We start from the raw sequence: 23,335 nt of genomic DNA, 5'->3' as shown, positions 1-23,335 counted from the left end.
TTAGCGCCTGCCTTTGGCCCAGGGCGTGATCCTGGAGACCCGGGATCGAATCCCACGTCGGGCTCCCGGTGCATGGAGCCTGCTTCTCCCTCTGCCTATGTCTCTGCCTCTCTCTCTCTCTCTGTGTGACTATCATAAATAAATAAAATAAATAAATAAAAAACCTCCACATTAAAAAAAAAAAAAAATAGACAGCTGAATGGAATCGGGATTCTCTTTGGAAGGACAGGAGGGTGTGCATGTTGGACAAGCAGTAATCAAGGGTGTGGTGCCCACTGCACGTTAGTATAAGGCAGTGCTTATACTAACCCAACAGAAATTTCTGCAGTGGGGTGATGTATACTGTGCTGTTCACCATGGTGGCCACCAGTCACAGGAGGCTACTGGGCACTTGAAATGTGGCAGGTGTGACTGACGCACAAAATGTTTCATTTTATTAAACTTGTGGTAATTTAAGTTCAAATAGCCACACGTGGCTAGCGGCTGCTGCACCAGACAGGCAGAGAGAAAATTTCTCTGCAGTAAGAAGATATGACAGCAGCGAGTGAGCAGGATTCAGATAAAAGTAAAGTATGTGCCCCACATAAGACGGTGGCTGCTACCTGGTGTCACAGGTTGTGGCCATGGGAGAAGATGTGTATTTTCGTTATCTGATGCTGCCTAACGATCCTGCCCTGATCTTAGCGATTTAGAGTAACAAGTATTTCATTTGTTCACAATTCTGTAATCTGGTTTGAGGCTCAGCTGGGGCAATTTCTGCTGATCTTGCTGCTGATGACTTATGTAGCTTCCTTCAGCGGGCAGCGGGCAGGTCGGCTGGGGTGATGGCGACCACCTCTGGACTTGATTGCAGGGTCTTCTTCAATAAGGTCTCTCCAGCGAGGTGCCTGAACTTCTTACGTGGTGGTGGCTCACGGCTTTGAAGGCACAAAAGCAGAAGCTTCCAGACCTTCCTAAGGCTTAGGGACAGATCTTGCCCAGGGATACTCCACTACATTCTCCTTACCAAAGCAAGTCACAAACCTGGTTTGGCTTTTAAAAAACAAGGCAACCAAAGCAAACCGTTTCTTCCTACTGGACTGTTTCTGCAGCTTCACGGTGTCGGAGACTGCAGCGTACGGCTGATTTCCTTACCCACGAGAGGAACTGCTCAAAGTTCCTTCCTCGGGTACATCCTGAACTTAGCTTTGTACTTCTCAGCTGAGATGATCCAACTCAGTTTCGTTGCCGTCATCTGAAATGGCCCATCTGCACTGGCCAGAGCTTCACCCTAAATCATCACAAAGTCAAGTGGCTTAACTTTTATCCCCTTTCCACTCTGCACTTTGCCTGAGGGTGTCAGTTTTTATCAGTCTTTTTAGCAAATACTCGAAGGTCCGGTCTCAGATTCCAGCCGGAATGCGGAAGAGGCAGAGCCTTGTATGGGGAATTAAGTAAAAGCCTTTAACTGAAGACTCCGCTCTACTGAGTGTATGATCCCAGACAGTTTGCCTTTCAGCTAAATTAGGAGACCTAATGTATGCTCTAGAACATCAGGGACGTTCCAAAAAAAAAAAAAAAAACACGAACATAAAATTTTCTTTGGGCACCACTTAAAAATCAACAAAGACTCATTTGTTCGATTCCACATGTACTTACCGCTTGCGAGGATTTGTGCTGGATTCCTGGGGACTGCGGGGAACGGACAAAGAAATTCCCATCCCTCCCGGTTTGCAGACACGTTAGGTCACTTTTGCAAAATTGTGATCATAAATGTAAACGGTGCCGTGAAGAAAAAGGTGCAGGGTGCTCCAAGGGCCTACGAGAAGGGATCTGCCCTCTCCTGGGAGGGTCGGGAACGCGACATCTGAGCTCCAGAAGTGACAGTGATGAGCATGATGCATTGTGGGTGAAGGTCCTACCGGTACGCAAGGGCTCCTCTTTTTTTTTTTTTATTTTTTTTTTCTTTAAAAAGATTTTATTTATTTATTCACGGCAGAGACAGAGAGAGAGAGGGGCAGAGACCCAGGCGGAGGGAGAAGCAGGCCCCATGCAGGGAGCCCGACGCGGGGCTCCATCCCGGGCCCGCATCACAGCCGGGGCCGAAGGCAGATGCTCAGCCAAGCCCCCGGGCGCCCCGGGCTTCCGTCCGGTCACGGTCCCTACCGCCCGCTGCGTGCCGGCCCCGAGGCGGGAGGCGGTCTAGGGGGTAAGCCGCCCGCCGAGGCCTTGGGGAAGGTCCCTACCTGCGCGCCCACCGCTCAGGCTGGCCCGGAGGCCGGAGCGACCGTGGGGTGTCGCGGGGCGCCGTCGCTGTTGCAGGTGCAGCGGGCACAGGGACAGGAGCCCCGTGAGCGCGCGCTCCTGGAGCCGGGGCTGTGCGGGCGCCGCCGCCGCCGCGGAGGGAGCAGGAGGAGGAGCGCGGGCGGGCGCCCCGGCCCGGGCGGAAGCTGCCCCGCCCCGCCCCGCCCCGCCCCGCCGGGCTTCCGGGCGGAAACGGAAGTTGCCGTGCGGCGTGCGGCGCACGGGGGCGGGCCCAGCGGGTCTCGCGAGAAGGGCGGCGGCGCCGCCTGGAGGGGCGCGCGACGGGCGGGTCTCGCGAGAAGGGCGGCGGCCGCGGCGGCCGGGTGTCGGCGGGCGCATGGCGGGCGCGGCGGGCGAGCGGGCGCCGCTGCTGGGCGCGCGGCCGGGGGCGTTCGCGGGCCGGCGGGCGGCGTGCGCGGCCGTGCTGCTGACGGAGCTGCTGGAGCGCGCCGCCTTCTACGGCGTCACGGCCAACCTGGTGCTGTTCCTGAACGGCGCGCCGTTCGGCTGGGAGGGCGCGCAGGCCAGCCAGGCGCTGCTGCTGTTCGTGGGCCTCGCCTACCTGGTGTCGCCGTTCGGGGGCTGGCTGGCCGACGCGCAGCTGGGCCGGGCGCGCGCCATCCTGCTCAGCCTGGCGCTCTACCTGCTGGGCATGCTGGCCCTCCCGCTGCTGGCCGCGCCCGCCCCCCGCGCCGCGCTCTGCGGGGCCCCGCGCCCCACGCGCGTCCGCAACTGCTCGGCGCCGCCCTGCCCCGACGCGCCCGCCCGCTACTGCGCCCCGGCCGCGCTGTCGGCGCTGGCGCTCGTGGGCCTCGGCGTGGGCGCCGTCAAGGCCAACGTCACGCCCTTCGGGGCCGACCAGGTGAGCGCGGGGGCGGGCGGGGGCCCCAGGAGGAGACCTCGGGGCCTCCAGGCGCAGAGCCGCGGGGCCGGCGACGAGCGACGCTCCGGCGGTCCCCCCCCCCTTTTTTTTTTTTTTTAATATTTTATTTATTTACGCACGAGAGGCGCAAAGAGAGGCAGAGGGAGGAGCAGGGGCTCGATCCCGGGACCTGGGTGATGCTCAAGGCCACGGCGCATCACTGTCAAGTCAACACAGAGGCACGCGCTTAGGCCGACGGTATGTTGCAAAGAAAACAGACACGGGGATCCCGGGGAGGCGCAGCGGTTTAGCACCTGCCTTTGGCCCGAGGCGAGATCCTGGAGCCCCGGGATCGAATCCCACATCGGGCTCCCGGTGCATGGAGCCTGCTTCTCCCTCCGCCTGTGTCTCTGCCTCTCTCTCTCTCTCTGAATAAATAAATAAAATCTTTAAAAAAAAAAAAAGAAGGTCGGGGATGCCCTGGTGGCTCAGCAGTTGAGCATCTGCCTTCCACCCAGGGCGTGACCCTGGAGTCCTGGGATCGAGTCCTACCTCAGGTCGGGCTCCCTGCATGGAGCCTGCTTCTCCCTCTGCCTGTGTCTCTGCCTCTCTCTCTTTCTCTCTCTCTCTGTGACTATCATAAATAAAAATTAAAAAATAAAAAATGAAAAACAAATACAGAAGTGGGAAAGGACTGGCAGGCTGAGGCCAGGTCCCATGGAGCTTTCAAAAGACTTGGAGGTGTGTTTTGAGCACAGTAGGAAGCTTTTGTGGGTTTCCCGCGTGGAGCGGTGTCTTCTAGAAGCGGGTCCTCCAGAGCGCAGCTGTGCCCAGCAGCTGTGTCCCGGCAGCCAGATCTGGTCTACTTCCTGTTTTTGGCGGGGGGGCCTGCGAGCCAACAGCGAGAGTGGTTCTTAGGTTCTTAAGCGGTTAAGGAAAAAGCAGAGTCTCCTGTGACATGGTAAAATTTTTATGAGACTCAGATGTCGGTCTCTGTGATTAAAGCTTCATCGGAACAGTCACGACCTGCTGGTCCCATACCAGCCGTGCAGTGGCCGCTGTCACCTTGCAGTAGCACGCCTGGGGACTTGCGACAAAGGCCAGATGTCTCTCAACTCAATACCTAAAATGTTTGCGCCCCGCACGTTCACAGAAGAAGTTTGCGATGTGTGGAGACTAGGGAGGGAAGTGAGGACCACAGGCGTACCAGAACGGAGTCCATCGTGCTGGCCGGGTCACAGAGAGGGATTTGGACGGAGGTGGGTCGAATGGACACAGAGTGAGGAGGGTGGATGGAGGTGGAGTCGGCAGCCGCAGGGAAGATGATCCCCAGGTGTTTGTGCTGAACTTCATGTGACGGTCCCTGCGGCTTACTGTTCTCCAGGCCCTCTCTCCATGCTTCATCAGTTGTTGTGACGCTGCTGCTGCTCTTGTGCCCATTTTATACATAAGGCTTGAGAGGTAAATCATTTGCCCAAAGTCACACAGCTAGTGCCTGACTGAGCCAGGATGCAGGTGCCTGTCCTTAGTCTGAGCTTTAAGTGGACCCTGTCGGGCTACCCCTTACAGTGAGGTGGCGCCTTGCTGAATCTCAATAATGTTGAGAGATCGCTGCCTCATGCTCCAGATTCTTCTCTGCACCAGGAAATGAGCATGTGTTACACACATGACCTCATTGAATCCCCCAAGGAGGCGGAGGTACAAAAGATGACTTCGTGTAGTGAGTGGGCAAGCCACGGTTGTAGTCCGGGTCTGATTTCCTGACCTCTGTTTTAACCATGGCTTCGAGATGTGCTTTCTGAGACCTGCCTAGCACAGCTGGGTCATAGTTGGGTCTCAGAGCCCAGGCTCATGGCTTCCGTCTTGGGTGTCGTCAGTGAAGGCACAGCATTGGCAGCTCAGTGAAGCCCCTTGAAAGACACGGCCCACATGCCATGTGAATGTTTGTCGTGTCCTCACTGTACTTGTTACTTTGCCTTCTCGTAGCCTCAGGACACTCTACAGACTGCGTGTGTCCATCTTAACACAGGCTGAGGACGTTTGACCGGCCCAGAACCACAGCAGGGCAATAGGAGCTGTGTTTGGACCTGGGCAGGCCAGCATGAAGTCAGTTGTCTCCAGTCCATGATGGATGAGCAATTAACATTTCATAAAGGAAGGAGTGGTCTTATAGAGGTTATCGAGAATGCGTGACAGGATGTGTAAGAACGGGTCAACGTTAAAAAAAAAAATGCTCTCTTCTATGAGTTAACTGGGCTAATCTCTTCAAATATGACACTATCCTGAAAGAAATAGGGCCACTCTAGATTCAAGGATGTTAGACTTGAGAAACAAAGGCAATGTGTGTGTCCTGATTGGATCCCTGTTTTTTTTTTTTTTTTTTAAGCCATTTTGAGGGACAATTGGGGTAATTTGATGATAGACCACACATTAGATAAAATGGCATTGATGTTCAATTTCTTGGGTGTGATAATGGTTTGTGGAAGAGTGGCTTTATTTTTAGATTCATATGGGCCGAAATGTTATGCTGCAATTTATTTTTAAATCATTAAGCCTCAAGAGTATTTCATTTATAAATGAAAAGCACCGGGAATCCAATCAGGACACACACATTGCCTTTGTTTCTCAAGTATAACGTCCTTGAATCTAGAGAAAAAGAGAACCAAGGAGCTAAGTGAAGTGTATATAAAAGTGTATGCTTTACTGTTCCTTCAACTTTTGCATGAGATTAAAGCATGTAAGTAAAAAGTGGAGATGTCCTTGCATGATGCATAGATAGAGTAGATGGTACAGGGGCCATCCCTCCACCCTGAGCGCTGGTACGTGCTACAGTGGGGATGAACATTGGAAACACCATGCCAGGGGGAAGATCCAGACATGAAGGACCACACATTCTTTCCTTCCTCTTGTACAGAAGTGCCCAGAATGGGCAAATCCATAAAGACTGGAAGAGGAGTGGTAGTGGGGAGCAGTGGACAAGGAATGGGAAGTGGTGTGATGAAATGTGGAATTGGATAGTGCTTGTGGTCGCCCAAGTATGGGTCGGCTGAAAACCTGGGAGCTGTGCGTTTCAAAATGGTTGACTCTTGTGTGTGGACTGTATCAGTGAAAAGCATTTAGAGGGAAAAATGTGGGTACCCTTCAGCCAGGGTGCCTGCTCCATGCCAGGGGCTGTCTGTATGTGTGTGGGGGCAGGGGGTTGGCTCCAAGACCTGGGTCTGGGCTGGTCCTCAGAGGAACTTAGCTCCTCATCTCTTGGCTCCCCTTGTTTTCCAGAAGCCACTGTGTTTCTGAGGTACTTCTTAGGCTTCTCTGTCACTCCCCCTTTATCTCCAACATAGGACGTTTAGGGAACATTCTGAGCGAGAGATGAGCGGGCGCAGGCTGTGCAGCTTTGGGAGGCCTCTGCTGACCTGGGACAGCAGGTAGGCCACTAAGGAGTCCAAGGTGATCCAGGCTGATGCAAATCGTGCCAGCCCCTGCATCCTCCCCGGTGCATTACCTGTTTCAAAGGTCACACTGTCCTTTCAAATAGTGAACTGAAAGAAGAAAAGCTTACTTTACAGATGCAGAAAGCAAATCATACAACTTTTTTTTATAGTGGGGAAAAAAGTGGCAGTTTTGTGCATTTTAAGGAATTTTTCCAAACCAGCCAACTTGTCTGACTTACTGTACACCATCCTGTTTAGCTGTGCTTTTCTGAACTAACGGCAGCTGCATCTGGTGACTGGTCACATGAGAGGCTTGTTTACCTTCGCCCAGGAAGGGCAGGAGGTCCCTGCGCAGATGATCGGATGATGATGTAATGTGACTGGCAGTGGGCTTGCCAGCTCAGGGCGCAGAAGCATGTGATTTGCAGTTTATAGGAGCCAGCTTCCCATTTGTGGGAAAAAAAAAAAAATCACGGGTTTGTGGTTATTTGAGGCCTTAGTAAGAGGCTTCATTTTCTTAAGTAACGTTGGAGAATTACACTTGGACGTTCAAAACAGGGACTGCCAAGTTCACACAGGACCATGTGCGCCTGACACAGGCGATGGGAAGGGCCTGATGTACTTCAGCCAATACGTATGTTGTCTGTATAATTTTAGATGGTCTGTTTACCGGCTCTCTTCCCTTTAAGACTTGCTGAGCACCGCCCGCCCCCCCCCCCCGCCCCATTACTGGGTTTTATATCTTTAGTTATATTTTCCCTGTAACCGCTTCTCTGCTTATGATGTTTCTTTCTTCTGATCTGCCTCTGGGATAGAGTGAATGTTTGTGTCCAGTTTAGTACCATTCATATGCATCGTGTCCCGATGAAGAGCTGTCTTAGAAATAAGAGAAATTCCCAGAATGAATCACTCATTCGTCATGCCAGCATTTGGTCTAGGACCTCTACCCAGATCTGACATAGGCTAGAGTCAAAGCTCCTCCTGAAACCTGTGGTTTATTTAAAACTCAGATTTTCAGTTTGGGGTGCTGGTTACCATGTCGTTATCTTAAGCATGTCTCTTGTCAACACAGCCACATTTAATCCTTTTGGATTATATTTTTTTTCTTTTAAGGAGCACACAATTTTGACTGTTTTATACCTGTATTTTGATCTCAAAAAATAGAGCTTACAGTATTGTATCAAGTTATGTGACTGCTAACAAGGTGCTTTTTTATGTCTGGCCCTTGGTTCTTTGGGCCCCCATGGGTAACCTTCTTTGTGCTCTGCAGGTGGGGACTGCTTCATGGAACACGTCACATCTGTGACTGAAATAGAAATCTTCCTTTTTGTAACTTGTAAGGAGGAGACAACAGAGGTTCCTAGGACAGCCTTTGTATGCAATCTAGTGTCAGCCTTTAGGTAGTAAGCTGGTTTAGAAATTGTATGAGATCACCAGCTAGTGTAGAGGTGGCATCTGTGTAGATGTGGATGTCATGGCAAGAAGGGAAGGTGTGTGGGGCGCCTGTCCCCACGTGGAGTGCCACCAGCACCGTGGGGCCCGTGGCAGTAGTCCTGTGAACAGTGTTACCCCCTACTTCTGTCAAAGTTCAGGAGGTGAGGGATTGTTGAAGCCTCCAGGAATCTCTGTCCTTACCAGAATGTCTTCTGATTCCCTCCATAGCCTTCCTGGTCTGAAAGAGTATATAGGGTTAGTTTCAGTCTGGAATCTCCTTTGTGCGTGGAGCTCTATAGCAGTGGTTCTAAAACTTACCTGTGAGCAGAAGTTGCCTGGAAAATGTTTAAAAGGCCAATCCCTGGGTCCGAATCCCAGAGATGATGACTCATTAGCTCTGGCCAGAGAGGCTTGTGAATCAGCACTTTTAGGGAGCATTCCGGTGTTTCCAGAGAAGGCGGTCCCTAGATGTTACTTTGAGAAACTCTCTTGGATTTCTTGGATTTAAGCATAATTGAGAAAAACACTAATCCAGAAAGTATAGTGATTGGAAGTTACAGGGTGCTCCTTTGTCAGGGACACTGAATGTATCTGTAAACACCAGTCGATTGTGTTCCAGTGACCTTAGTCATTTAGTCACTTCATTATACAGGCTTTTGTTTTTCTTTCCTTTTTTTTTTTTTTTTTTAAGATTTATCTATTTATTTGAGACAGCAAGAGAGAAAATGAGAGAGCACGCATGCATGTGAGCAAGTGCATGCAGGCACACAGAGGGACAGGGAGAAGCAGACTCCCTGCTGAGCAGGGAGCCCAACATAGGACTTGACCCCAGGCCTCTGAGATCATGACCTGAGCCAAAGGCAGACGCTTCACCAACTGAGCCATCCAGGTGCCCACATTATACAGGCTTTCCATCCTTGAGATCACCATGTTTTAAAATCTGTTTCCTCCCTGTTGTTTTAGGTTAAAGACCGAGGTCCAGAAGCCACAAGAAGGTTTTTTAATTGGTTTTATTGGAGCATTAATCTGGGAGCAATCATTTCACTGGGAGGCATTGCCTACATTCAGCAGAACGTGGGCTTTGTGACTGGCTACCTCATCCCAGCTGTCTGCATTGGCGTGGCTTTCCTGGTCTTCCTCTGCGGCCAGAGCGTCTTTATCACCAAGCCTCCCGATGGCAGTGCCTTCACTTATATGTTCAAGATACTGGCATATTCGTGTCGTCCCCAGAAGCGAATCGGAGAACACAGTCAGAGTGGGTAAGTACCAGGTTATGATCATAGGCTTCACCTAACACGACTTCCCCATTGCTGTCAATAAAGTACTCGTGTGTGTCTGACGCAGGCTTACTGTGTGCAGGGAACTGGGCCAGTGGGTTTCAATGTCCCACATCAGTTTGAGAAGGTGCTGTAAGGTGTCTGTTCTCCTCATAGAGGCAGACTTTTGGTGTCTAACTTCCACGTTGAATTTCCTCTTACTGCTGATTTGGATGGATCTGTTGCTTCTATAAAGAAATTGGCAGAGCATGGGAGAGACACTACACATACGGTGTACATTTCTCTTTGTATTTTAAAAAGCTTTGAAATTCATTTGAATGAAAAATCAAGCAGTTGTTTGCTTTGTAGGTACCTCTCTGTATTCCTTAAATACTAACCTGTTCCTACTCTGAGTGGGCCACTGAGTGGGTTAGATTGGGCCTGTCATCCCGTGGTCACTGCAGCCACTCTGTGACAGAAGGACATAAGAGCAGAGTTTTGAGATGCAGGCAGGGGAACTACATCATCCCCTTTGTGTGGGACTTCCTTGTTTCAGCACCGAAAGCCCCACATCCTTGGGAAGTCCCAGACAAATAGGGACAGGTGGTAGGTCACCCCAGCTGCATATTAATAGAGGAAAGTCCAGAATTTAGCCTGAGAAGAGACTTCAGCAGTTTTGGTGTTTGTTATTGAAGCATAATCCACGTGCAGTGCAGTGCAGGCTTCTCAACTTTACTGTTCTGGAATTATGACAGCCTTATGTGATTGTGCAACCACCAAGCGCTCAGGATATAGAATATTTCCATCACCCTAGAGAAGTTCCTGGGAACCTTTGTAGTTGACTCTCCTCAAGTAATATTTTGATCAAAGTAGGCATTCCTGAGGGGTGGTCAGTCCCTGAGCCAGAGGCTAACCATTTAGCTGCTGTCAGGGCAGCACGCTCATTGCTCGGGGGGCCCTGGCTGCAGGAAAGTTCTGCCCCTTTGTGGCTGGTCCGCATGTATCTTATGTATGCCCTTGGAGTCCTGTGAATGTCTGATACCTGCTTCCATGCAGTAGGTTTGAAGCTGTACCAGAATAGCTCTTGTGGCTGTGCCCCTTGGCTCCAGGCTACTCTGGTTCCTCAGCTGTCCCTGCACGGAGCTCCCGCCAATCTCCCAGCCAGTCCTGGCATCCTTGTGGGTCAGTGTGGCACTCAGACTCCTCATTCAGAACCACAATGGTGGCACCACACCAACAAATTTTTGAGCATTAAAATAGTGCTGCCTTTCTGCTGCTTTGCCAGAGCCTTGCTTCAGCTAGGCAGAAGTAGGGTTTCATGGCCCAGATGTTTGTTCTGTAGATTGATTACTCATGAGCAAAATGCATCCTTTTGAAGGAACAGCCTTTAAAGTTTGTGTGTCTGTCTGGGTGGTACCTGGTAGACATTTCTGCAAGAGGACAGTCCTGCTTCATGGACATTTTTGGGTTTTAAGCGCGCAGATGTCATGACGAGAAAGATCTGCACTTCTACTTCAGAATCTGATTTCCCTTTAGATTTGTTTTTGACGACTGGCACAGTTAAGATAAAAAGGATGATCTTGCAGAGAGGTCAGTGGTCCAGAGAATTCTCACATTATGCTCTCCTGGTACACAGACTCTGAGCTCTGATCTTGGACAGGTTAATGATCTTGCCAAGCCTGCATTCTCTTTTTGTACAGTGGATGTGGGGTTCATCTCACACGGTTGTCATGAGGCCTGAGAAACTGAAGTGTGTGCAGTTCTCAGGAATGCCTGGTCTGTGATGAGAGCCCCATTGATATGAACTACTTGGTTAGGATATTCTTGCAGAAAGTCGGCTCTGTAGAGGTGCAACATCGGTCATTGTTTCCTTCATGTGGCCCAGTTCTGGTTTCTTGCTGGTATAGGTGGATCAGTGTCTCGAAGGTTAGTTTTAACAGTCATTTTACGTGAGACATCCATGTGTATCTGTTCAGTTCATCTGGGAATAGTTCTAAACCTTTTTTGAGATGGATACTTCTTTGAGTTGAGAATCTGAAAATTAGTAGCCCCCCCCTTCCCGGGAGAGTGCCTCTGTGCACATAGAGCCTCTGCAGACAGTTCTAGGGGGGCAGTGGCCCGGTGGAGCTAGGTCACCATTTGGTCCTATCTGTTCCGTGTCATTTGTGTCTGTGGCTCCATGTTGGACCCTTGTGTATTCATAATAATGCACTAGCCATGTGTATGAGGTAGGGAGAGCCTGAAGTGCATGTGGACTTAGTACTTCCCAGAATATTTTAATGATACAAAGTAAGTAATGTAACCAGTAACATGTCTGAGTGATTCTATGTGTAAAAATGGATTGGTTACTTGACTTTGACATGTTTTTAGAGAAACACATGTAGTATGATGTAGTAAGTCACTGATTGGCTCTGTAATAGTTCTGTAAGGACTTCACATATTCTTCTTTTTTGCCCCCCCCCCCCCCCCCCGCAAAAATGGAGAAGCTGTGAATACTTTCAAATGACAGTATGAATAGTATTTTTGGAGTTTAGAGTTTCTCTTTGAGTGTGGTTTTCCTGATATTTTCCTTACTAGATAAGCTACATATGATGCGAGTAGTGGAGTAGTATCTTTTTAAAATTTATTTGTGTATCTCTAGCACCCAGGCATAACAGACCTGGGCATAATGAGTATGTGCTCGATAAATATTTGTTGAATTGAATTTAGTTGTCCTATGCAAAATTTGGCTAAAATATTAAGTTGTGGTTTCAGTTTTTTGGTTATCTCCCCCCCCCCCACTCAATATTCAGATGAAAAAATGTCAATGTTATAAGACAAAAATGATTTAAAATAGTAGTAACTTAGTTACTTTGGATAGGCGTTTATAAACTAAAAAGCAGACAACTGCCATGTATAGCTGCATCCCAGAATTGGAAGAATTCTTAATGGTAATTAATTATGTCCTAGTTTTTCTAGTTTTAGAGAATAGTTGGCAAATAAAACAATTTTTGTTTTGTTTTGTCCCTAAGAACATGTCCAATAGAGTGTTTTGGAGCTACCCACTGGGACCTGTTCATTTTATAATTAATGAAACTGTCCTAGCATAAGTGAGCAGGTGCAGCTGCTAATGCATGAGCCAGGACCACAAGGTTCAACACAACCAACACACCTGAGCATGGGGGTGATGCTTGTGGCCAGGGAACAGAGGAGCAGGTAGTGTGCCCTGGGCTGCCTGGCTCAAATTCCAGCCCCAGTTCTCTGCCCTGGGGCCCATAAGCTGGTCTTGATGCCTCACAGGGGCACGGTCCAGGGTAATGAGCAAGCACTGAGTGCCACCTGCTGCCAGTGACATTGGCATGTTACCATCATGATCACAGCTCTCCCTGCCAGAGCAGAACCTTTCCTTATGGTCCTATCTGTGGCTGCATTTAAATAAATGCCTCTATTAACAGCATCGGTATTATGGTTGTGAAGTTTTCACATTTGAATTGTTTGGATTCAAAATCCAAACAATCCAGCCCTTTTTTTTTTTTTTTTTCCTCAAACACTAATCCAGCGATGTAGCTGAAGTAGTGGGCAGCTTCAGGTGAGATGGTAGGTCTTTCTCAGCCTGAGTGAGCGGAGCTGGGGAAGAGTGCAGTCATGTTCCAAACAGTCGTGCTGTGTCTATACCCTCGTCCAGAGGCAGGAGGCATGGGTGTGCTTCCAGATGGGACCCTCTGCCAGCTGTGTCCACAGTGCTGTGTTCCCGGCTAGCCTAGGTTGCTGTATTCAGTGTGTGCGGTCAGTCAGGAATAGGATGGCGTTAAAGCAGATGGGTATAGTAAGCTGGCTTCCTGCCTCCGAACTTAAATTGTTGCCAAGTACTTGATTTCCAGGGGTGGAAGAAAACTAACTCCTTCATTTTATCTCCCAAAGTGAAGGCCTTGGAGTCCTTCAGCACTCTTCTAAACACAGTCTGTTTGATTCATGTAAGAGGTCTCGTGGAGGGCCGTTTTCAGAAGACACAGTGGAGGACGTGAAGGCCCTTGTGAAGATCATCCCTGTTTTCTTGGCTTTGATACCATACTGGACAGTGTACTTTCAAGTGAGTGGTGATAGTCGGGGGAAAATTACTTTCTGTCCCCACGCTCGCTTTGGCCACCACTAGAGTGCAAGGGTGCTGTGGTGTCCTTTCCGAGAGTCTCTGGGATCTTGCAGTCCTGTTTCCAGTCGTGGAACTCACTTCTGCTGAGTTGGGCATTTTGAGAACCTTCCCATGAGAGAAGCTAAGAATGGGTGCATTTCTGTTTTTCCAGGCCCCGACTTTGAGTTTAATTCCTCTGTTATTTCTTTTCGAAAGTTGATCTCCAGATGACTTGTATGATGACTAAATAATTGATCTGTTTTCAGACCCCAGCCATGTGCATGTCCTCACGGAGCGGTCTGGGGGTGGGCAGCATGCTGGAGTGTTCCCTTTTGTAACAATACCACTTTTTACACCCAGATGCAGACAACGTATGTTCTGCAGAGTCTTCATTTGAAGATTCCAGCAATATCCAGTATTACAGCCACTCCTCATACGGTGAGAATAACTGAAACGATCTGAAAATTGTCATGCAGAGCTTATGTAACAGGCAGGTTCCTTCAGCCAGGTTAGGTCCTTCACAGATATCAGCGGTTGCACGAACCAGCAGTATTCTCGTTGGAATGGAACTTCTGCTTCTTTTAGGGACTATTCTTCTATTGTCCATGTTGTTTATTAGATTGTTGACCAATGTCAACCAAACACTAATTTCCTATCTGATTTTTTTTCTCCCTAAAAGCACAGAAGAACAAATGCAAATGCACTTAGAGATGAAAATCTTTTTCAATTCCAACATCTTGAAAGTGAGGCTTTTTCCCTAGGAGGTTATACGCTAATAATGGACTCTTCTAGAATAAGATTTTCCCAGTTATACGTTATGAGTTATGAGATAAATGACAACTTACTCTTTCAGAAAACTAACCTTATCTCGTGTGTTTCGATTCCAGTTCCCCGCGGCCTGGCTGACCATGTTTGACGCGGTTCTCATCCTCCTGTTAATTCCCTTGAAGGATAAACTGGTTGATCCCATTCTGAGAAGACACGGCTTACTCCCGTCATCCCTAAAAAGGATCGCTGTTGGAATGTTCTTTGTGATGTGTTCTGCCTTCGCTGCAGGTGGGGAGGCATTTCTGTCTCGTTTCTGGGGCTTGAAACTGGCATTAGCAGTGGATGACTCAGTACTGTGACCAGCCCGGTCATGCCGCGTGTGCACACCCCGAAAGAGAACAGATAGGAGTTGTTGGGGAACAGGTGGTGTTCACTTTCTAGTTTCTGTTTGTGAAGGGAAAGATTTTCTCCTTAGAGCTCTGCTCTTTCTCTTCTTGAGCTGAAACCAGGAAAGTGCTCTGCAAAGTGACTTGATTTGCATCAGAGGAGGTTTGTTCTCTCTTCTGATGGAGATTGCTGACTGGGTGAGTTTTTCTATCATTCTCAAGACCTGGGTTCATCTCTGCACTCTTCCTGTTGGGTACAGAAGCAGGCTTTGGTGCCCCTCAACAATTGCCTGTGCTTTCCGTCAGGAGAAGGGTTTTATCAAACTAGGCTCGTGACCCGCCCCCAACCCCTAGCCTGAAGCGCCAAAACCCTGATGAGGGGAGTTTCCCTTGGGGGCCCTTTGTGTTTCTGTGATTCTTAACATTCTGAGCTGAGAGTTGGAATACCTTCTGCTGATAGAGCCGAGATACCGCTGGCTTGGTTAACTCACTCTGGAGTTCTTCCTTCATTAATATTTGAAAATCATTGAACTGTGAGACAGCTCAGTTACATAATAAGAACAGAAAAGCTGATACTCTGGAACCAACTATGTATCACCCAGGGTTATGAGAAATTGAACATTAAGCATTGCTGAGACAGAATTTAATATTCTCTAGTAGTGCTTCCCAGCAGCCTCCATGCACTATCCTCGGAGTGAACATATTGATAGAGTACTTCATAGGTTTAAAGAAATGAGTCCCCAGGCTTAAGAAATCTATATTCCAGGGACTGAGACATTTTAGAAGACAATTAGGTTTTCTCTTGATCAAACAGATAATTACAGCGAGGTCGTGTGTGCATGATGTTTATACTGTGTGCTCCATCCGTGATTCCACTTCTCCAGCCCAGTGGCACGTGAGGAGTAAGCAGGAGCAAATAACAACCAAACAGACCATGCTGGTGCTGGAGCTGGGGTCTCGTGAAGCAGGGTCAGAGGTCCTCAGGGCCGTCTGGGCTAACAGAGCTGCCCAGGGATGCTGTCTGTCCTACCTCCTCTGAGCACCCACCATGGGTTCAGCTTGGCCCCACAGCTCCCCTTGTCCCTCCCCTTGGGAAGGGAGGTGTTCGAGGTTTACAGGCATTTCCTAGGAGATTCTGGCTTAGGGCTCCTTTAATACCATCTTGTGTTTTGGTTTGGTTATGGGCTAGGTGGCTTCTGGCGGCCTCCCTGAGAACCACAGCAGGTGTTCTGCATGTGTTTGTGTAGGAGGCAGCATGTGGTGGCTGACCACTGACAGCACACGGTGGGCATGGCATCCACCTTTCCCCAGGGTCAGTGGCACATGGCACTTCACTCCCAGCATGGGCAGGATGGTCTGTGCTCTGCCTGCCCACCGCACCCCAGGTAGGGGGAGCTATACAGTCATGTGGCCCTCAGGCTTCTGAGGTAGAATTGTTTTCTTAGAAATGAAAGACACCCACGATGCTTGTGTTCTTATTTATTTATTTATTTTAAGACTTTATATAGTCATTCATGAGAGATACAGAGAGAGAGGCAGAGACATAGGCTGAGGGAGAAGCAGGCCTCATGCAGGAAGTAGGAGTCGATCCCACAACTCCAGGATCATGCCCCGGGCCCAAGGCAGATGCTCAACCGCTGAGCCACCCAGGCACCCCGCTTGTGTTCTTAAATAGTAGGAAAGAGCCTCAAAGTCACTGGTTCCAAGGTAGTAAGTATGTGGTACTTGACTTAAGCATAGTTTATTAAATGTAATGTAACAGTAGCCAGAGCTTCGCACAATTGTACTTCCAGCTCTAGTGGGTATTATTTAGTTGGAACATTAATAAGTTTTGAGTAGAGACTTGCAACCATCCTAGCAAACCAAAATTTTAATAGAAAGGGAACTGTTTTGCCTTTGAACTTATTACCCTCCCCCATAACCAATCAGTATCTTCCATGTAGAACCATGGCTGCTGGTAATGGTTCTTTCTGGTCTCTCAGATGAGAATCAGGCAGGCCCTGGGGGTTTTTTCAAGTGTTTATAAGGAAAAAGGAAGTATGTTCATTGGTTAGATTTCCTTTTCCCTTTAAAGAACTGTGTGTATCCTCCTGAATTATTGGAGCAATAGATGCTTGCTGGAGGAAAGGTGGTCTTGGGAGCATAGAGAAGAAAATAAAAACTAACTGTAATTTCCTTAGAGGTGCTCTAAGGAAACACCCACTGGGGTGTTGTGAACCTCTCTGATCTTGTTTGTGTGTGTGTGTGTACACATACTCTCCGTGTTGTTGCAAAAACGAAATCCTGTTGTGCAAGCTGATATGAGCCTGATTGAGAAAAAAAAATAAGTGTCAGAAAAACCCTAAGAGTATAATAAAAGCTGTGCATGCTACAGAGAAGGAGGGAAAAAAACCAGAGATACAGAGGAGCCATTGCATGTGCACGCACACACACATTTAAGCACTTGTAATTCCACCACCTGAAGAAACCAATAATTACCATTTTTCAGATGCCTGGGGAAAATTACATACATGTTATGTGGTAGATAGTTTATATTTCCTTTGTGTGCACTTTGAAAACGAGCCCTAATGTATCACAAATATCCTTCCCATATCAGACGTTCTTCTGTAGTCCTCTTCTCTTGGGGATTGCTTTTGGGTGCTTGGGTTTGTGACTATAGTCCTTACTACAGGGAGATTGATTTACTCTTCAGATATCTACAAGTGTAACCGTGGCATCCTCTTAAGGCTTTTATTAATCTGACAGAAGGATCTTCAGAGAGGTAGTGACTCCACCATCATCCCAGGCTGGCAGTGCCCTCCCGTCCGCCTGCCTGCTCCCCCTCCCACTGGTGGTATCCTGCGTATCCCGTCACACAGGGCTGTACGTGGGAGTCCGTGCCCAGGCTTCAGGGCCAGAGAGCATCAGAAACGGGGCAGAGTCCACTGAGAGCCTCTCCCTGGGTCATACCTTGCTTAGTTAAGAACCACTGGTCTGCAGCAGGGTTTTCAGACATACTATCACATAGTCAGTCCATGGTCATTACAAACACCCAGAAGAGCAGGGGAGACCCCTGTGTGCCATTATCCCACTGTCCAGGACGACTGCGTGACATCTTCCTGAGACAGTTTCTGGACAGCTACATTCATTTGTTTTTAAAAAGAAATGAAACCAACTATTCACAGTGTAAACTTAATTGTTTTTGTATGTTGCATCTGTACCGTTTTTGTCATTTACACGTTTGTGTTTTTTAACGACTGCATCATATTCTCTTGTTAAATGTACCATCAGTTTTTAGACCAGTCCCTTCATAGTATGCAGGTAGCTGCGTCCAGTCTGTGCACCACCCCCGCATCCACATGTATTCTCAGCCCGCTGTCCTCTCAGTGGGTTCCTCCACTTGAAAGTGCTCAGGCCATGAGCTCTGCCCTGTCAGCTCCCTTCTCATTACGTTTTCTGTGAATCTCTTACCTGAAGGATTTAAATACAGTGTATCTTCGTTTTGATGTGTATTTTATGATGATGCTCCCCTCCCACAATATCAGTCATCAGATTCTGTGTACACTTATGCCCTGGGGCATTTTGTAGCAAGGTTTGCTTTTTCTTTTTTTTAAAGATTTTTTTTTTTTTTAATTTATTCATTTGAGTGAGTGAGAGTATGAGCAGAGGGTAGGGGCAGAGGGGAGAGGCAGACTACTGGCTGAGGAGGGAGCCTGGTGTAGGACTCAAACCCAGGACCCTGAGATTATGACCTGAGCTGAAGGCAGACCCTTCACCAAATGAGCCCTCCAGGCCCCTGTGCCGAGCCTTTCTTGTTCGTGTTGATATGTAATCAGAACTTTCATCTGAGGAATACTCTTTACAATGTTTTCATGTTTTCTTTAATTTATGGTATCCTGCAGTTTTATGCATTTCTTTTAGGTCCTGTGCATTTTATGTTAGGTTTATTCCTAACTACTTTTGTATTTTTGCTTGCTCACATACGCGATTTTTTAAAATTCTGAGTTCAGATGAATTCTTTTCAAATGGTCACTTATTTTCTTCAAATAACATAGTTTATTTTCTTGCCTTCATTGGTGACTCTCCCTCCCTTTCTGTTAGGTGGTGTTGGCGAGACTTTCTTTTGTGCTGGTAGAGCTGCTGGTGATGGAGAACTTGCTCCCACCTGGGCTTTAACGGGGGCATCTCCAGGGCAGCTCACTGGGAAGCTTTGAACTTGGGTTTGAGATACATATTCATGGCGATGCTAAATTTCTAAACTTTATTTCAAGTCTACTGAGTATTTTTGGCAGAAATGTTGAGTTTTTCTCTGGTAACATATTTTGGTTTCTAATAGGATTCTATGCCCCCCCCCCCCCCCCGCCACACACACACACCCGGTGTTCATGTTTTTTTTAATTTACATTAGATTCCTGATACTCATTTCTGCGTTTCTAAAACAAACCTGTTTGTCCAGAGGGCTGACTTTGATTTTTTTTTTTTTAATTTTTATTTATTTATGATAGTCACAGAGAGAGAGAGAGAGGCAGAGACACAGGCGGAGGGAGAAGCAGGCTCCATGCACCGGGAGCCTGATGTGGGATTCGATCCCGGGTCTCCAGAATCGCGCCCTGGGCCAAAGGCAGGCGCCAAACCTCTGCGCCACCCAGGGATCCCTGGAGGGCTGACTTTGATTGTGTGCAGTCTCTGCTATGTGCCTCCATCCATAGTTGACATCAGTCTGTGATTTGGTGTCAGGGTCATATAGCTTCATAAAAGGAATTAGTAGGGATGCCTGGGTGGCTCAGTGGTTTAGCGCCTGCCTTCGGCCTAGGACATGATCCTGGAGTCTCGGGATCGAGTCCTGCATTGGGCTCCTGTGTGGAGCCTGCTTCTCCCTCTGCCTGTGTCTCTGTGTCTCTCATGAATAAATAAATCTAAAAAAAAAAAAAAGGTATTAGTAGATTCTGATTTCTCTGAGCAGGGGAATATTTCAGCAGGGGGAGAATTATCTGTCTGCTCCCAGGTGAGCCTGTTACTCTCAGGAGAAATGGGGTGATGTTTTCATCTTTTTCTCAATTTTGTGCAGATTGTGTTTTCTCTTAAATCACTTAAGTGTTCTTCAAAGAAAGTCCCAAGTAGGGTATCCCTGGGTGGCTCCTCGATTTATCGCCTCCCTTCGGCCCAGGGCATGATCCTAGAGTCCCGGGATCAAGTCCCATGTCAGACTCCCTGCTTCTCCCTCTGCCTGTGTCTCTGCCCTTTTCTTTCTCTCTCTCTCTCTCTCTCTCTTCCTCTCGCTCTCCCCCTTTCTCTCTCTCCCTCTCTCCCTCCGTCTCCGTCTCTGTCTCTCTCTCTCTCTGTGTGTCTCATGAATAAATAACTCTGTTGTGTTTCCTTCCTCATTTCTAGTTTCATGTATTTATGTGCTCTTTTTTTTCTTATATTAGGCTTGTCAAAACTGTGTTTTATGATTTTTTTCATAGACGTATCTTTTGCATTTATCTATTTGACTTTATGTTTTCTAGTAATAGAGAAAAATTAAAATATGATTTCTCTCTTTACCTTGGGTTTGTTTTGTGATTTTCTCTCTCATTGGTTAGAGTATTCATATACTTTTGATTTTTCTTCCCTGTTTAATGGTGAAAACCACAGAACGGTATGAATTAGCCTGTCAGTGCTGCTTTGTCAGGTCTCATGTGCTTTGATTTGCTGTGATTTTTGTTTTCTAAGAATACTGAACCTGGGTGTTTGCCTCCTTTATGACCCAAGACTAATTCCAGAGAACTGCTTCTGTAGGACTGATGTTTATCCATCTGTTCACGAAGCCTAGTTTAATTGTGGTGTTGGAGGAGACGATGGCTTTGTAAGTCCTTGCATTCAGACTTCACGCCTTCCTTTCTGGAAATGTTTTCAGGGAGCCGATTAGGATGATGGTTCCTCTGTTGTAGTGCCATCAGCTGTATTCATCAGACATGTTCTGGCAAGTGCTCTGAACCCAGTGCCTGTGCGGGGCCCAGGGGTCCCATGGATCCTGTGGATGTGCTCACGGTCCCGGAATTTGTGGTGGTCTGTGCATCGTCAGGTGAATGGAGGCACGGGCCCCACCCAGATGTGTGCGTCTCCCAGAGTAACCCGTGAGCACTGACCTTTCTGTCTCCATTCAGTGAGTCCTGAGCTGTGTGTCATATCAGTGGAGGCCAGGGCTTGCCTTTGAATGTCCAGATGGCAACCCTTGCACCAAATGAAGCCTTCGTGGGGTTTGTCTACTTGTTCTAACCAGGACTTGGAGAGGTGTGTGTCCGTCACTTCATCACATGTTTCTGTCTTCTCCGGGGTTAGGTGTGTTCCCATGGGAAGATGGCCCCTTGGTGGGGAGGTGGTGCACCTGGAATCCTGAGTCTGGGAGCAAGGCCAGATTTAGTGCACTCATGTTTCAGGAGCATGGTGCTGTTTGCATCTCTGGCTTCTGTGGATCACCAATGGCATCGTGTCTGTGAAATGAAATGGAGCAAATTTGTGTTTTTCTGTGTGTTTCTTTTGAATCTACCTTCCTGTTCTTGTCACGTGGCATCACCTCTTCCTTTGCTGGTGACTGCCAGCTGTATCTTGGCCAGTCCTTCCTCTCACCTGATCCCAGCCGGGCTGGTATGCATTACGCCCCCATCCTGCCCACACTGATGAGTTTGGTTGGCTTTGATCTCTGCAGAGTGCAGTTGGTCAACAAAGAGGGTGCCATGTTGGCTGTCCTGGCACCTTCCTTCACATTAATATTGATGCTTCCTTGTCAGTTCTGCTGTTACTCAGGATGCCCTGGACCTGGAGTGTCGGTGCTTGCTGGCTTCCCTTCCTCCCCTAGCAGCTCCTGCGGGCAGCGCCCCATTCTGTTGTTGCCTTCTGCAGGGTCAGCCATGTGTGCCACACCTCCCTATCCTTCCTGGCCCTCCATAGGACAGCTCTCATTTATTTCTACAGGTTCTGCTCCAGCCTTGTCCTCTGTGTGCCCCCAGCCAGCACCATTCATTTCTGTCTCTTCTCCCCCCGTCTGCACAGCATCTGTGTTGTGGGTAGGACCACAGAGCATGTCTTGTCCCCAGTGGAACCCCTCTGCCCCACACACAAATGCACAAATCCTCTCAACTTCCCTGCCTTCCCTATGGATGAGAGTGTTTTTCTCCAGCTTGTTTTCATCCCTCAGGACTGGTTGAGAGGGTCCCTCCCTACAGACCCAGCTACACTAGAATTGCTCCACAACCTTTCAGCTGCACACTGGTGGTCAGTACAGTGACCTTATAGTGAGGGGAACCTTGGCTAACCCAGAGGAAGCTGGTCATACTTTGTCCTGTGGACACAGGACAGCTGTCACTTGTGGCTAAGGCACTTGGTGCCACCACCGGCATCGTGGCAAAGATAGCCATGGCACTGCCACTCCTCAAACAACCCATCTAGAGCAGCTAGGAGTGCCAGGCAGACAGCTCTAGGTCTGCTCCTACGCTTCACCCTGTATGACAGGGTGCAGGGGTTAGGGCCCCTCCATGTGCCTCCAGGGAAGGGATGCAGGTGTTTCTGATGGAGCTGGGCCTGTCCTTACTGTGCTCCCTTGATACACACTTTTTTTTTTTTCCATTTCTGAGTCATTTTTTTTTATAAATTTATTTTTTATTGGTGTTCACTTTGCCAACTTATAGAATAACACCCAGTGCTCATCCCATCAAGTGCCCCTCTCAGTGCCTGTCACCCAGTCACCCCCACCCCCCGCCCACCTCCCTTTCTACCACCCCTAGTTCGATACACTTCTTGTTGGGACATTTCACATGACCTTTAGGCTTGGGGACAGATTCCAGAATTCGTCTTCCCCTCCTCTTGTTACTGGTAGCCTGGACCTTTCTCATTCTCAGGTTTAAAAATGCGTATTTTTAATAGATGGAGTCCATTGTCCTCTCCCAGACAGCTATCCTTCCTCATACTCATGGTTTTAAATACTAAGTGTTTTCGTATATATTAAGCACTAGGGCTTATTATTCTATTCACAGAGTTCTTTAGAAACAAAACTGGTGACCTCTGTAACCTAAAAACTTGGTTCTACAGTTCTTGCTTTTAAACTTCATTCTGATTGGTTTATTACTTGTTTCACAAGGAGTGGTTTTGCTCTTGCTCATGTCCTTGTGTCTTTTTGTTTACCTTGAAAAATGACCAGTAGTTTCACAGGGCTGCTAGATAGTCTGTTCACTGTTCACCAGTAGGGGAACTGGCATCAGCAGTAGTAGCCTGGGTTGTAGTCATAAGGGTAATAGGTCAGTGGACCAGCCTAAATCCATTGCCATGGCGAGAAAAACGTCTCAGAAGTGGGTGCATTATCACTGTCCTTACTGTAGGACTATTTAACAGAAGAGTACAGGTGCACCATATAGACATTTGAAGATTAAACCACGTGTGTAGAGCATCTGTTGCCTGAGGCAGTGGAAAGCGCCCGCCTGAAAGAATCTGTTACGATCAGTGTTTGAGTAATTAGGAAGTCAAGAGGTCCCTTAGGTCGGGTGGTTTTGGAGCAGGTGTGTCATTGGGCCTCATCCCTTCTACTTTTCAGAATGGTCAATAAACATGTAGCAAACATGTAGTTTAATTGCAAACGTTAGTGAACCAGTGTTCTATTAACCTGCTTATGAATTCTAGGAATTTTGGAGAGCAAAAGGCTGGACCTTGTTAAAGAGAAAACCATCAATCAGACCATCGGAAAAGTGGTGTATTATGCTGCTGACCTGCCAATATGGTGGCAGGTCCCACAGTATGTGCTGATTGGCATCAGTGAGATATTCGCCAGCATAGCAGGTGAGGCTTCCCTCCTTCCC

The 23,335-nt window shown here is 48.2% G+C and overlaps 1 protein-coding gene across 1 annotated transcript in view; it reads left to right on the top strand.

Annotated features, from left to right (window-relative positions):
- The first annotated feature begins 2,582 nt into the window (after nucleotides 1-2,582).
- SLC15A4 (solute carrier family 15 member 4) overlaps nucleotides 2,583-23,335 on the top strand; it is a 28,623-nt gene continuing 7,870 nt past the window's right edge. The window contains exons 1-6 of the mRNA XM_041728520.1: nucleotides 2,583-3,145; nucleotides 8,974-9,269; nucleotides 13,167-13,335; nucleotides 13,735-13,812; nucleotides 14,262-14,430; nucleotides 23,160-23,315. Of these exons, the coding sequence (XP_041584454.1) occupies nucleotides 2,621-3,145; nucleotides 8,974-9,269; nucleotides 13,167-13,335; nucleotides 13,735-13,812; nucleotides 14,262-14,430; nucleotides 23,160-23,315 (1,393 nt within the window). The 5' untranslated portion in view covers nucleotides 2,583-2,620. The remainder of the gene's footprint in view (nucleotides 3,146-8,973; nucleotides 9,270-13,166; nucleotides 13,336-13,734; nucleotides 13,813-14,261; nucleotides 14,431-23,159; nucleotides 23,316-23,335) is intronic.

This window comes from Vulpes lagopus, chromosome 14 (assembly GCF_018345385.1).
Source record: "Vulpes lagopus strain Blue_001 chromosome 14, ASM1834538v1, whole genome shotgun sequence".
NCBI lineage: Eukaryota > Metazoa > Chordata > Mammalia > Carnivora > Canidae > Vulpes > Vulpes lagopus.
The sequence above is the reverse complement of the archived record's forward strand: the minus strand, read 5'-3'. Positions and strand labels throughout refer to the sequence as shown.